This window comes from Podarcis melisellensis (genome assembly GCF_964234715.1).
Source record: "Podarcis melisellensis genome assembly, chromosome: 14".
NCBI classification, from domain to species: Eukaryota; Metazoa; Chordata; class Lepidosauria; order Squamata; family Lacertidae; genus Podarcis; species Podarcis melisellensis.
The window spans coordinates 43,625,094-43,639,123 of record NC_138546.1 but is presented as its reverse complement, the minus strand read 5'-3'; the positions used below and the strand labels follow the sequence as shown (position 1 = coordinate 43,639,123).

The 14,030-nt window shown below is 49.9% G+C and overlaps 1 protein-coding gene and 1 long non-coding RNA gene across 2 annotated transcripts; both read left to right on the top strand.

Moving 5' to 3' along the window:
• Positions 1-440: 440 nt before the first annotated feature.
• On the top strand, positions 441-13,214 carry SNX22 (sorting nexin 22). Its single transcript, XM_081887836.1, has 6 exons — positions 441-596; positions 5,924-6,007; positions 8,258-8,362; positions 8,454-8,545; positions 11,210-11,283; positions 12,211-13,214. Exons 1-6 carry the CDS (start codon positions 519-521, stop codon positions 12,345-12,347), a joined length of 570 nt encoding a protein of 189 aa, XP_081743962.1. The 5' UTR covers positions 441-518; the 3' UTR covers positions 12,348-13,214.
• Positions 3,063-5,250, top strand: LOC309356405. Its single transcript, XR_014162771.1, has 2 exons — positions 3,063-4,935; positions 5,026-5,250. It is a non-coding gene; the product is annotated as an uncharacterized lncRNA (long non-coding RNA).
• Positions 13,215-14,030: the final 816 nt, after the last annotated feature.

Genomic DNA, 14,030 nt, shown 5'->3' with positions numbered 1-14,030 from the left:
TAATAATCTTTTAATACCCCCCCCCATTTTCCCCTAATATTTCTTGATCATTTAATAAGTTCTCATTTAATCTCCATCTCATTGGGAAATTTTGCCCTGTTCTTAATTCCACAATAATAGAGTTGTGATCTGATAACGTTCCGGGTAAAAATTCTACCTTCTTTATCTTAATGTACAAATCTCTAGAAAGCCATGCAGAGTCAATTCTGCTCGCAGAATGATCCGCGCTAGAAGAAAATGTGAATGGTGGAGGAAGAAAAGGGAGCGGGTAAGAGGAAAGTCGGATAGAGGAAAGTTTGGGAAGGAGGAGGGGAGCGGACAAGAGAGAAGTTTGCTCTCCACTTTACGCGCAGCGCGCACGAACCCTCCGAAGCGGCGGCGCTTGGGAACTGCGCGGCTGGAGCGCGCAAAGGCGGCGTGACCCGACGGGGCGGATCTCCTCCGCAGAGGGCGGAGCGGTTTCAACAAGCCCTGAATGAGTCCGCGGGGGCGGCTAGTCTCGGCTCCGAGGAGGCGGCATGCAGCTGCAGGTCGCGGTGCCCTCGGTGGGGCTGCAGCTGTCCGAGGGCGACCAGAGCCCGGAAAAGGCGCGCACGGTGAGTGGCGGCGGCGGCGGCGGCCCGTCGGGTTGCTCCCGGAGCGGGGCTTGGGCTCTTTTGCAGCCGCGGGGCCGGGAGGGAGAGCCCGTCCGCCGGTGCCTCTGGCGGGCTGGAGGGGAGAGCGAAGGCAGCGGGTGCCGTCGGGGCCCGAGGCCAGCCTGCAAGCGCCTTTGGCAGGGAGAAAGGGGGCGCTGAACTTGCTGGTGGGGCTTTGCAGAGGCCGGGCGAGCGAGGGAGGGGGTCCTTTGCGGCGTCCACCAAGGGAAATGAAGGAAGGAGCCCGACACGTGTAGCCTGGGGACCCTTCAGAAGTGAGAAGGCGCGCCAACAGTCTGCTTCTGGCGTCTCCAAGGGACGCGAGACGCGATTGTAATTCTTCCAACACCGCCGCCTTTTTGAGTCTGGTGAAAAAGAAGAAAGCTGGAAGAAGAGACGCTCGGAGGAAGGACGGACCTGGAGACTCCCTTTAGCGATTGAACGACTTGAGTCTGTGTCCTGTGTCCCCCAACAAGCGCGCACCCCACCGCTCAGAAAGGGACCGGGTTTATTACACCTTCTGTGGACCAGAGATGTGGGAGATGGCAGGTATAGATAGAAAGAAAAATGTTAGCTGTGAGGTCGGAGAAGAATGAAATATAGACCCTGATAATTGTGCCTAAGGTTAAAAGTGTCCCAAACAAGTACAGTTCCCCCATCACATGGCAGAGTTGGTGAGACCACCAGCCTCCTGGCAGAGCCGTAGCTAGGGGGGGGGGTAGCCAGGTTTTTTGCCCCAGGTGAAGCCTCCAGCAAGGCGCTATTGAGGCTCCCAGTCCCCCCCCTCTCTGTGTGTGTGTGTGTGTGTGTGTGTGTGTGTGTGTGTGTGTGTACACAAATGCACATGGGGGAGCATGAAATTGGGTCTTTGACCTGGGTGAAATAAAGTCTAGTTTTGCCTCTGCCTCCTGGCACTGATGAGCTAATGAACAACTGCAGTGCGATTAAAAAAAAACCTTATCTCAATTCAAGGCCACAGGTGATAGAACCAAATTTCAAAATACTTCCTTCTCTGGGAAGAAAGTGCACACTATGGAAAGCACTTGATTAAATATATCCTTCTTGTTTCACTGTTTAAGCGGAGTTCCCATTGGCATCATCAGGCAGCAGTTTCTTATAAGATGGGAATCCTGTCACATACACAAACACACACCAGAAGTTGTTTGACTACAATTCCCATCATCGCTGATGCAGACCATGCTGGCTGGGCCTGATGGAGTCAGTCTCACAACATCTAGAGGGCCACAGGTTCTGTGTTCCTCTAAGAAGGCTTCCAAAAATGGGATAGCTGGAAACACATTCATTCCATGACGTTTCTCAGTGTCTCTGTTGTGTTAAAAGATAAGAGCTGGCATGGGAAGCCTGTCGGCCTCTAGATAATTATGGAGTCCATCAATATCTGGAGAACCAGCCTTTTCCTACCCCTGACTTAAAGTAATGTTTATGCTGCTTGAAAGTATACCGGTTGAGACAATAATACACAGAATACGGGAATAATGTGTTTTATTAAAATGATGCATATTGTTCCAGTAACCTGCCCCCCCCCCCATGTTTGGGGGGAGGGAACAGCCACTCCTCACACTGTTGCCACAATAACACACACACAAACACACACCTACCCTGTAGGAATGGGCAGAATGGCAGTTGTCGTGCCTCTGCTCCTTGCAGAACCAGAAGAAACTAGGAGGTTGCTAAGATCTGTAAGGCAAGATCTACTTCACTCACATTCACACACTTTTAAAAAAACCCTTCCAGCCACAAGAAGCCAGAAGTAACTGCCGCCAGTACATTTTGGCACCTGAGGCAGACCCCAAAATTGCACCTCCCCTTCCCGCCAGGAAAGAAGAGGTGCAGCAAGACCTACATCCAGAACGAGGGGGGCAGAGGAAGATTGGCACTGGAATCCGCTGCCCCAGTGGATCCCTTTGCCTGAGTCAGTCACCTCATCTTGCCTCATGGTTGGGCCGGCCTTGAGTGCAGTACTTAGAGATGACAGATTCTCATGTGGCACCACTGTAGGTATTCTTGGGTACTGGGGGTGGGAAACTAGTTAACCCGAGAGTGGGGTGGGGGTCGGTATGGGGTAGTGGTTAGAGCATCGGATTAGGACTTGGGAGATCCCAACTCGGCCACGGAGCTCACAAGACAACCTTGAGCCGGTCACAGTCTCTCCATCTGAAATACCACACAGGGTGGTTAAAAAATGAAGAGACAGGAGAACCATATACAGTGGTACCTTGGGTTCCAGACACTTCAGGTTACAGACTCCGCTAACCCAGAAATAGTACCTCGGGTTAAGAACTTTGCTTCAGGATGAGAACAAAAATCGTGGAGCAGCAGCAGGAGGTCCCATTAGCAAAGGTGGTGCTTCAGGTTAAGAGCAGTTTCAGGTTAAGAACGGACGTCCAGAACGAATTACGGTAAGTTCTTAACCCGAGGTACCACTATACACCACTTTGAGCTCCTTAGAAGAAAGGTGGGGGCATACATCTAATAATCAGGGCCGTCCCTCCCACAAAGCAAGGTGAGGCGACTGCCTCTGGTGGCAGGATCCACAAGTGCAGCAGAACCCAGTAGAGATCTTTATTCCCCACTCGTTCATGATGTAGATCTTCACTCACCCCTTCTTTCCTGGTGGGGAGGTATGCCTCGGGTGCTAAAAGGTCTTGGGATGGTCCTGGTAATAATAAATAAATAAACTCTATTGTGTGGCTATAGAATGACTTGGGCCTTTGGATTCCTCTAGGCCAGTATGATAGACTTTGACTGGCAGCAGAGTTTTTTCCAGCGTCTTGGACAGAGGTGATCCCTTGCCCTAGAATCTAAGATCCTTTTAAACTGGAGGCAGAAGAAGAGCCTGTTGGATCAATTCAATGGCCCATCTAGTCCAGCATACTGTTTTCGCATGAACTGGAGTAATCCTCTTTTAAAACCTTCCAAATTGTTGCCCATCACTGCCTCCTGTGGCAATGAATTCCATGGTCTAACTGTGCATTGCATGAATAAGTCCTTTCTTCTTCTTTTGCCAATTAATTTTTATTAACATTCCAAATTGTTAACAAATTAACAACAAATTAATTCAATTTAAAAGTTGACTTTCCACCCCACCCTTCCAAGATGCTTCTTTCCCCTCTCTCCTTTGCTGCTAACGATAAAACACTTTATCTTAATTTGGCATCCTTTTGCATCGATTCTCTATTTCCATTGACTGTTTATGTTCAATTCCTGCTTAGGCTTTTATTTACTCTTTTGCCAGCTAATCGAAAAGAGTTAATCTTTTATCAAGCCATGTAAATCATTCATCATAATTTTAAATCACATGTCCTCCAATACGACATTCATCATGGCTTTATTTTATCCATCCTGAATCTTCCAACATTCAGCTTCACTTGAATGCCCATGAGTTCTAGGGTCTAGAGATGTGAAGGTTTCAACCTGGGATTTTCTGTGTCCCAAAGCATGTGCTATGGGAAATCTGAGAAGCCCACATAGATCAGATTTCTGTCGTGCATCTAGCAGTTCTAATGCCAAGAAGCCCAAGCCAAATTAAGAGCAGACACTTAAGACAGGATTCTGGTAAATTGGGACATCAGCTGTGGAATGACCAGCCTTGTTTTCATGGAGGGAAGTGAACTTAGAGTGGCCTGTCTCCAGCGCACACTGAGCGAAGCATCAACATCAGGCATGGCATCTCTTGGGCACAGAGTTCCCCGGTTTCCTTATTGGTTGGCAATTCTCTCTGTTTAGTTAAGCTGGGTGTGGTGACCATGGTTCTGTATTCCAGCTGGAAGGAGCTTACTTTGCTTGTGCCTTTATGGGGAAACTATGATTGGAACATAAAATGCCTTATGTGGCAGGATATTTTTGGCCCTAGGAACCTAAGAAACCACCTACCAGCCGTTTGTCCTTCCAGCTCAGGCAGCAACTGTCTGAGTCGGAGGTCTCTTCTAGCCCTACGGAGAGACGCTACGTGGAACTGAACATGGGGGAGCTGAACATGTCGGATTCTATCACCCATCCTTGACTTTTCACTAATGAATTCGATTTTTTCCTTTTTAAAAAGCAAGCTTCTAGACCTCATGGAAAGCAATGATAGGCTTGAAGGCACGTGATCGGGACCTCGTGCATTTTCAGGAAGCAGAGGAGGAGTGACGCAGCGATCCCACTGGTCAGAGGGTTAGACTTCAGTGCCCTGCATCGCTTCTTTCCTCCCCAGCCCTATTCCACGGTTGTGGGAAGGAAAGAGAATAAAGGATATGCATGCATATTGGTTTAAAGTAGATCACAATGTGATTTTCTAGTTGCCAAGTGCTCCCACTGCTGGCACAGCAGGGCTCTTGTATGTGTGCCTAGATGAGGAAGAGAAAGCAGCGTATACTAAAAATAGCAGTGTGTACACACACACACACACACACACACACAACCTGCTGCTGCCACTACACAAACTTTCTGTGAGTAGACTGCTTTTGACATTTTGGGGGTGCTCCAATTCTTTTTCCCCCGTTGTCTTTTCCTTATTTCATTTTTAGTTCATATACAGTACCATCTTTTTCCATTGTTGACCCCAAGACAGTTTGCAGCCCAAGGTGAGGACTGTAGCATGTGCTTCCTCCCCCCCCCCCCCAGATATTTGGATCTGCTGCACAGAGGAGGGTCTGTTGCTGCAGCTGCAATTCATGGTGAACAGAAGTGAGTGTTGGATGTGTGAATAGTTGCTTCAGCCGGGTAAACTGAGGCCTGGGCCCAGGGACTTTGGTTTGTTTCCCCGCCAAGGAGCTGGCCCGTTTGGTCTCCTTTTCTCTCTCCTGAACGACTAAGTACACAAAACCTGTGTGGCACCTCTGCTACATCTCTGGAGCATCTGGGCACAAACCCTTCAAGAGGAGATATGTGCTGCATTGCAATCTGTGCTTTGCTGGAGTTGTCCGAAGTGTATTCGCCGCACTTCAACTGCACACAATCCTCAGGCCCGACACGGAGTCTTCTGCCGGGTGTTCTTTTATGCAGAGCCCAGTTTATTCAGTATCCCTGCCCCTGCCCCCCTGCTCCCATTTGGCACTTTTGGGAAGCGAAGCCAAAGGCTGATTTCAAAGAGGCTTTTGTCAAGCGGTGTTTGCTTTGGGGAGAGACTGGACTGCGGTGCATTGTGGGGGAAGAAAGCAAGATGACCGCCCTGCTACTGCAGAGAGTTAAGGCAGATCTCATCTGTTCAGCAGCAGCAGAGCTGTTTTGTGGTGTGGGTGGGGCACGTCCGGGTGAAACTGACGAGCTTGTGCCTAACCTTTCAGGTGTTCAAGGTGGAGATCCTGTGGAACGGGAGGAAACATTGCATTGAGAAGCGCTACAGCGAGTTCCATGCCCTCCATAAAAGGGTAAGGTGGGTGCATGAGAGTCGGGGGGGTGGCGAGCTTGTTGGCCCTGCTGGGTGTCATTGGACTACAAATCCCATCATCCTCGACAACTGCCCATGCCGGCTGGGACTGATGGGTGTTGGAGTCCCACCCACTAAAGAAGAATGGAGAAGTAAGGGGATGGATTGTGCAGAACTGGCAAAGTACGTTACGCTAAAATAAGAAAATAAGGTTTTATGGAAGAATGCAAACCCTTTTCGGATTACAGTGGTACCTCTGATTATGTACTTGATTTGTTCCAGAGGTCCATTCTTAACCTGAAACTGTTCTTAACCTGAAGCACCACTTTAGCTAATGGGGCCTCCTGCTGCTGCCGTGCCGCCGGAGCATGATTTCTGTTCTCACCCTGAAGCAAAGTTCTTTACCCGAGGTACTATTTCTGGGTTAGCGGAGTCTGTAACCTGAAGCGTCTGTAACCTGAAGCGTATGTAACCCGAGGTACCACTGTACTTAACCTGAGGTACCACTGTACATGTAACTGTGAACCTGAAATACAGCTTAGCTTTTCGGTTTCCTGGAGTGTCACATTAACTTTTGCTGCTTTGGGCATATGTCTCTGCTCAAGGGAAGTGCAAGAACCCTCGGCTTCCATGTTGTGTCTGTTTGTTTTTGGAGGGGGGATGGAGGAGTTGAAGAAGGGTGGCCCCATATTACTGCCTATGGCCATAGACACTGCACACACCACACATTTAAAGCACACACACTCTAAAAAGAATCCTGGGAACTGTAGTTTTTTCCTCAGTCCCCAACACCCTTAAACTACAGCTCCCAGGAGTGGGTATACGGTTAAATACACGGTTTTACCAGCCATAGTATCTGTGAGCAAGATTAGAGGGGAATGTAGAAAGGGAAGCCCTGTTTGACTGTTGCTTTCAACAGTGTGTGGCAGGAAATTTCCCACTGCTATCTCTCTTTTTTAAGTTAATTTAGGCACTGTTCATTGGGTGTGCTAAGCTAATGCAAGGAAAGTCTTGCTCAATCACCATGCCTTCCTTGCAAGTGTTCTGATGAAAATAACATGCAAATAAATCTTTGAATTTGCTTGAGTACCATATTTGTGCCATCTTCAGGATGCTCTGCTGAATTCTCTCCCTCCCCCGCCAGTCAATACCTCAGTCCAAATACTTTTAGGGTGGGTGTGGAGGGAGACTTAAATATATATATATATATTTATAAAGTAAAATGAATGCAGTGTGGTTTTTCGCTTACTGAGTATGAGTCAAATAAACATGCCAGATCATATACCCATGGGTTTTGGGCAGTGGCAGCAAACTGGTATCCCTCCAGATGTTGTTGGAGTCCAGATGTTGTTGGACTTTCAGGCCAGCAACATCTGGAGGGCAGGTACCATGTTTCAAATGCCTGCCCTTGCTTTCGGGGCAATGGATTTTTCCTTCTGGGCATTGGATAATTCTATATTCCATATTTTCTGTAAAGCCCACATTGCAGGTCTTGACCCAAGACTTCCAGACTTCCAATTGGGGCTGACCCAGACTGCTTGCTACCTTGATGCAGAGGACAAGATGGTTCTCCCTCTATCCATGCCCTGTTAGGGTGGGGGACTGTTTGGGCCCCAACAGGCCAGATCCTTACCTCCGCAAAACCCACTGCCTAACTTGGACAGGTGTGCAATCCACCCATCTGTCAGAGTTGACCCATGTGGGAAAGGATCTGCTTTGCCAACACATTTCCTGCAGGAAATGCACTGGCAAAGCACTGCCTGGAAGGACTGAGTTCTACTCACCAGCCGATGAACAGAGGGTTTGATCCTGCTCTCTGCTTAGGTCTGCTTCGCCGGCATGTTCCCAACAGGGAACAAAATGACAAAGCGGTATCCAGCAGGATTGCTATCGCCCAGTGACGTTAGCTGATTGGCAGATGGGCGTGGTTTGGGGAAGCAGTTTTGTGGGCTGAATTTGACCCCTGGTGGGACGAGATTGCCCCATAGGCCATAAGTTTCCAACACCCGATGCACAGAAATGGACCCTGCTGGCAGCTGAGCCTGAATTCAACACTCTCAGCGGAGAGCTGGCTAGTTCTGGGGTCGTAGGACAGAGCACCTCTTCTCCCAGCGCCTCTCTGACATTCAGCATCCACTGCCGGAAGCAGCGGCTTCCCTCTGCCTAACAGTAGGACCAGCCGTGGGTCTGGTGGATCTTGGAGCTCCTTTGATGTCCACACAGCTTCTCTGCTCTCTCCCAACCCCCACAGATCAAGAAGAGATGCAGAGTCCCAGACTTCCCACCCAGGCGTGTCCCCAACTGGATGACGAAAGTCCTGGAGCAGCGGCGGCAGGGCCTGGAAGCTTACCTCCAGGTAAGGATATGAGGCTGGCAGCCAAGTTGAAAACAGCCTCCCTTCCTCCCCAGCCTGCTCTCACTGATCTTGGTTCATCCGTCTCCTGCAGGGCATCTTGCTATGCAATACAGAGCTTCCCAAGGAACTTCTGGACTTCCTGAAACTCTGGCAGTTTGAGCAGGAGCACAAGGCAGATCTTGGGTGAGTGTTTGGGTGAGCCGGGGGGGGGGGAGAGATTGAGCAGGAGCAACACTTTCCCCCTTTGTGCCACTGTCTGGCGCAGGTGGGGAGAACCTTTGGCCCTCCAGATGTTTCTCCAAACCCCTCCGTAATCCAAACACCATGATGAGAATGCCAGGGCCTCCATATCAGCCCTGAATTACCGGCACGGCTGGGGTCCGGTCATGTGGGAGTCAGCCATTTCCCACCGCCGCAAACAGGAAGCTCCTGGCCGTCCAGATGTTTCTCAACTGCAATCCCATCTGCTACAGCCAGTGGGTTGTCAGGGCCCAGGGCAAGGCAGGTATTGCGCCCCCCAAACCAATGGTTCCTGCCAGGGCCAGGTGGCAATGGGGGTGGGGAAGGGTCTTACCAGCTGGGAGAGAGAATCTGTGCCAGCGGTCACTTATTTTATTTTTTATTTAATGAAAAATTTACATGGCTTGATTTAAAACAAAACACACCCTCCAAGCAGTTTTTCTTTTGAAATTTTGCATGCTCCCCAAAAGTTTGTGCAACAACCCCTCTGCCCCCCATGCTATGCCACTGGCTTCAGCAAGTGTGCCCAGGGGCAAGGGGGAGTAGGAATTGTGGTTCATTAACACCTGGAGGGCTGAAGGCTCCCTATACCTGTTAGAACTCGACAGCAGCATAGTAGTTTGAGACTGACTGTAGTTTTGTGATTCTTCTTTCTTCTTTACAAAAAGCGCGGGGTATCTCACAATAACAGAATCTGATGCAATGCAAAATATATTGCCCTGATTTTCTTTCTTCATTGTAAGTTATACGTACTGTGCTTTTCTCAAACATCCCTTTCCCTGCAAAATCCAGTGTGGCAGGTAAACTCTTGTTAGAGAGGGATGGGTAGCTGGTCTCTTTTTGACATTGTCCAGGCGCTTTCCTCCCGAAGGAGCTGCAGTCAAAACGCCAACTCACACACACTGCCCTTGTGTTGATTTACAGACTTTTTGGGGCCTGGGCAATTGACAGCTAAGGCCACATCTGCACTGCACATTTAAAGCACTTGTATTCCACCTTGACAGTAAAAGAATCTTGAGAACTGTAGTTTGTTAAGGGCACGGAGAGATATCAGGGGACTCTCATTTCTCCTCGCAAAGCTAAAATTCCCAGAGATCTCCAGGGAAGTGGGATTGATTGTTAAACCACTTGTGAGATTTGTAGATCAGTGAGGGAAATTGTTGGGTGGGTGTGTGGGTGTGTCCTAACAATTCTCAGCACCCTTAACAAACAACAGTTTGTTTTACCATAGAATTGTAGAGTTGGAAGGGACCACAGGGGTCATCTAATCCAACCCCCTTCAATACAGGAATATTTTGCCCAACGTGGAGCTCAAACCCACAACCCTGAGATCATGAGCCGTGTGCTCTACCAAGTGAGGTCATGACTGTCAAAGCGCTCTAGGTATGCTTGAAGTGCATGATGTAGGTGCAGTTTGAATCTCAAGTACAGTGGTACCTTGGTTCAAGAACAGCTTAGTTTATGAACAACTTGGATTAAGAATGCTCCAAAACCGGAAGTGTTTTGGTTTGTGAACTTTGCCTCAGAAGCAGAACATGTTTTGCTTCCTGTTGAGTGTGTTCCATTTGTAAATTGAGTCCCCCGCTGCTATGGGAAAGCACGCCTTGGTTTAAGAACGCTTTGGTTGAAGAATGGACTTCCGGAACGGATTAAGTTCATAAACCAAGATACCACTGTAGAACCTGGGGTAGATTAGGGTTGTGTTGGTTCCAGCTGCCATCAGCCAGCATGGTCTGGGATGATGGGAGTCCTGCAATATTTGGAGAGCCACAGGTTCCCCATCCCTGCTTTACAAGCTCCCAGAGCCACCCGTTTCCGCACACCAGCTTTTGTATGGAAAGACTGCCTTTGTTACCACCACTGTTTGTGAACAGCCTGTCCTGCCGCACCCAATGTTCTTCCCTGGGCGACTTTTCCTCGCAGGACACAAGGCAAGTGCTTCACTGCCCCAGTGCTTTGTTTCCACCAGTGGGAGGGAGTCAAAACAGTCCCAACAACAGAAGGGTCCAGCCTTTGTCTACGTACTCCCCAGGGGATAAATGTGCTCATCCAGCCATGGTGGCTGGCATTTATTTTCTCGCTCCAGGGGAATGGGCACTCCCTGTGGCTTGCTTGCTACAAGCGGCAGGGAATGCTCTCAAAAGGGTCTGCTTTGTGCTCTTGCTGGCCAAGTTGCAAGTGCCTGTTCCTTTTGCAGAGACACAGAGCGCACCCTCTTCCGGCACTGCAGCATTGTGGTAGAGCACCTGCTTTGTGTACAGATGGTCTCAGGCTCAATCCCCAGGTAGGGTTGGCCTGGAGAAAGGCTGCTGGTAGGCATTATTGACTCAGTGTAAGACAACTTCCTATGATCCTTTGTTCAGAGCAGCAGCATCTGCCTGATACAGAGTTAGGCCATTGGTCCACTGCCTACATTATTCCAGAGTGGGGTGAGGCTCTCCTGTTTATTGCATTTTTAGCTTTCCTCTCCCTCTTAGGTTCAGGGTGGTGCATGTTGATCCTCCCTTCCGCACATGCATTTTATTCTCACAACCACCTTGCGAAGTAGGCTAGGAACTGAAATGGACAGATTCTAACCCAAACAGTGGGGCTCAATTCTCTTTGCAGCCCCGGTTACCTGCTGTCCCACCGGCCGGTCATAAGTTTCCAAAGTGATCCATACATCCTCCCGGCTTCCACAGGTAACGGCTTCCTAGTAAGGTTTTTGGGGTGGTGATGGAGGGGAGCAGAGCTCTGGGCTGGTTAAGGTCTGTTATCAAGCAAGGGTTTGGGGTGCATGTCGACACTTTACCCGATACAGAAACAATTTGTCGTGTAGTTTTCGATATGGGTGACAATTTGTCGTGTAGTTTTCGATTTGGGGGAGTGGATGGAAAGCAGTTCTTGTTTTGCTGAAAGGCACCTGTGCAAAAGCCACTGCAGTGTTAAAGGCAAAGGTAAAGGGACCCCTGAACATTAGGTCAAGTCGTGACCGACTCTGGGGTTGTGGCGCTCATCTCGCTTTATTGGCCAAGGGAGCTGGCGTATAGCTTCCGGGTCTGGCGAACCAGAGCAGTGCACAAAAACGCCATTTACCTTCCCGCTGGAGTGGTACCTATTTATCTACTTGCACTTTGACGTGCTTTCGAACTGCTAGGTTGGCAGGAGCAGGGACCAAGCAATAGGAGCTCACCCCATCACAGGGATTTGAACTGCCGACCTTCTGATTGGCAAGTCCTAGGCTCTGTAGTTTAACCCGCAGCGCCACCCGTGCCCCCTTATTGCAGTGTTAGAGATGCCCAAACACTCAGGTTTGGGGTAGTTAAGCAATGTCTCCTGCAGCAGGAGGAAGCGGTGGATGCTGAAATGATGGAACACGGGATCGCAGAGTCCTAACATGAGCCACTTTTGTGCTCTGGAACTGAACCGTGTGCTAGATCTCATCTGAATGCCAGGTTGAAGATGCCCCTTTGCCCTCTGCTGGGGGCGGCATTGTCCATCTCAGGGGGCTTAGCTTCCTAGGCCAGAAAGGGAAGACAGGAAGAGGCCTCGGGGGCTGCTTTCTGCTCCCACCTTTTAAGGGTTGATTGAATGGGTTGCCACCGTTAATTCCCTCCTCTCCCTCTCAGACTTGCTTCCCGACGTGATCCTGAGCGGAGTGCTGCAGGGTTTCTATGCACCCCGGACGACCTTCTGCCTGCAGTCAAAGCTCTTTGCGGCTCTGCCACCCACCGACTTGACATCCTCTCCTTTGCAACCGGCCTAGGGAACGCTCAGAGGATCAAGTCCAGCTCTGTTTGTTTGTGGAAAAGCAACCGCCGGCTTCCTCCTTGCGTCGTACGTTGGAAAGAAAGAGGTTGGGGACAAGAAAGAGGTTGGGGGAGCCACTTCTTGAGGCAGGCGGTGGGAAGGAAATGCAGTAGGTTGCTTTGTTAGGCTGCTGAGCTCCAGTAGAGTGCAGCTAACATGGGCAGGGCTTGTTGCCACTTCTGGCAGAGCTGTGGCTCTCAGGTGTTTCCAGGTGACAGCTCTTGTCAGCCCATGTGAGTGAGAAGCAGCTGCGAGTCAGGGAGGTACGCATGCCTTCCTCCAAGCTTCATGGGCTGGAAGCAAGAGCAGCACAACAGCAGCTGGGGGCAGGTACTGACTCAGGTCAGGTGCTGACAATGCAAGATGCTCCTAGTGTTTGTGTGCACAGTGACGCCACATTGATAGTCTCCCAGCCTTCTGTCTAGTCCAAAGGGAGGCAGCAACCGCTCCCTCACTGCAGTGGCGAGAAACCACTGCCAACTTGGCATGGATCTGGTCCAGTTGGCACCTTAATGGAGGTGTAGCCAACGTGGTGCCACCCAGCTGCCGACAGCCCCCCAACTCCCATCAGCCCCAACCGGCTGTGGTCTAACAACACCCAGAGTGTATCAGCCTGGGGAAAGCTGCAGTGATGGGACACAGGTAGCAGAGCCCTCCCAGAGGAGTCCCGATTTTTCTACAGCGTAGCGGGAGACCAGCAGCTCCTCTAAGGTATCCCGATAGTTTGGGTCATTCCTGCTGCAGAAGATAACTGCTTTCTCAGTGGGGTAGATGGTCTACTTTAACAAGAATGGCTATGCAATAAAAACACTTCCACTAGAAATACTGAGTTGTTTTGAAACTGCTGTAATTTGAGGGAGGGGGTGGAGGGGAGAAGAAAACATTGCCAGTGGGCTGGTTTGTGGCCAGTGCTTCTTAAACCATGGTTTACTCTTACACTGAATCAGTAAGCCAAATCATTGTTTAGTTGCAAGAGAAGCTTTCTCCTTCCTGCTCAGTTTGTGTTTGCGATGGCTTGGAATAGGCCCCTTTATAAACATACCAACCTTTCGTGGGATGCTAAGATTGGACAGGAAGGGATGCGGGTGGTGCTGTGGGTTAAACCATAGAGCCTAGGACTTGCTGATCAGAAGGTCGGCAGTTCGAATCCCCACGACGGGGTGAGCTCCCGTTGCTCGGTCCCTGCTCCTGCCAACCTAGCAGTTCAAAAGCACGTCAAAGTGCAAGTAGATAAATAGGTATCGCTCCAGAGGGAAGGTAAACGGCGTTTCCATGCGCTGTTCTGGTTCGCCAGAAGTGGCTTAGTCATGCTGGCCACATGACCCGGAAGCTGTACGCCGGCTCCCTCAGCCAATAAAGCGAGATTAGCGCCGCAACCCCAGAGTCGGCCACGACTGGACCTAATGGTCAGGGGTCCCTTTACCTTTTTAGGATTGGACAGCCACTTGGCTTTGTGTTCTGAACAGGGGAGCAAAGAGCTTTCTGAATGAATTTGGCAATGGCTAACAAAGAGAACTTTCCTTGGGGAAGTAGTAAATTTGTGACATTCGCTATCTAGAATACCCCTCTAAATAAATGCTGGAAGTTCAGGGTTGGGGTGGGAGGACCTAGCTGTAGCTAATAAAAACAACCACCAGGC

Bases quoted from the DNA above. Each gene is read 5' to 3' on its own strand.
- SNX22 (XM_081887836.1), top strand. From the start codon at position 519: ATGCAGCTGCAGGTCGCGGTGCCCTCGGTGGGGCTGCAGCTGTCCGAG. The intron at 597-5,923 runs GTGAGTGGCGGC...CTAACCTTTCAG, and splicing joins GCCCGGAAAAGGCGCGCACG to GTGTTCAAGGTGGAGATCCT. The intron at 8,546-11,209 runs GTGAGTGTTTGG...TTCTCTTTGCAG, and splicing joins GAGCACAAGGCAGATCTTGG to CCCCGGTTACCTGCTGTCCC.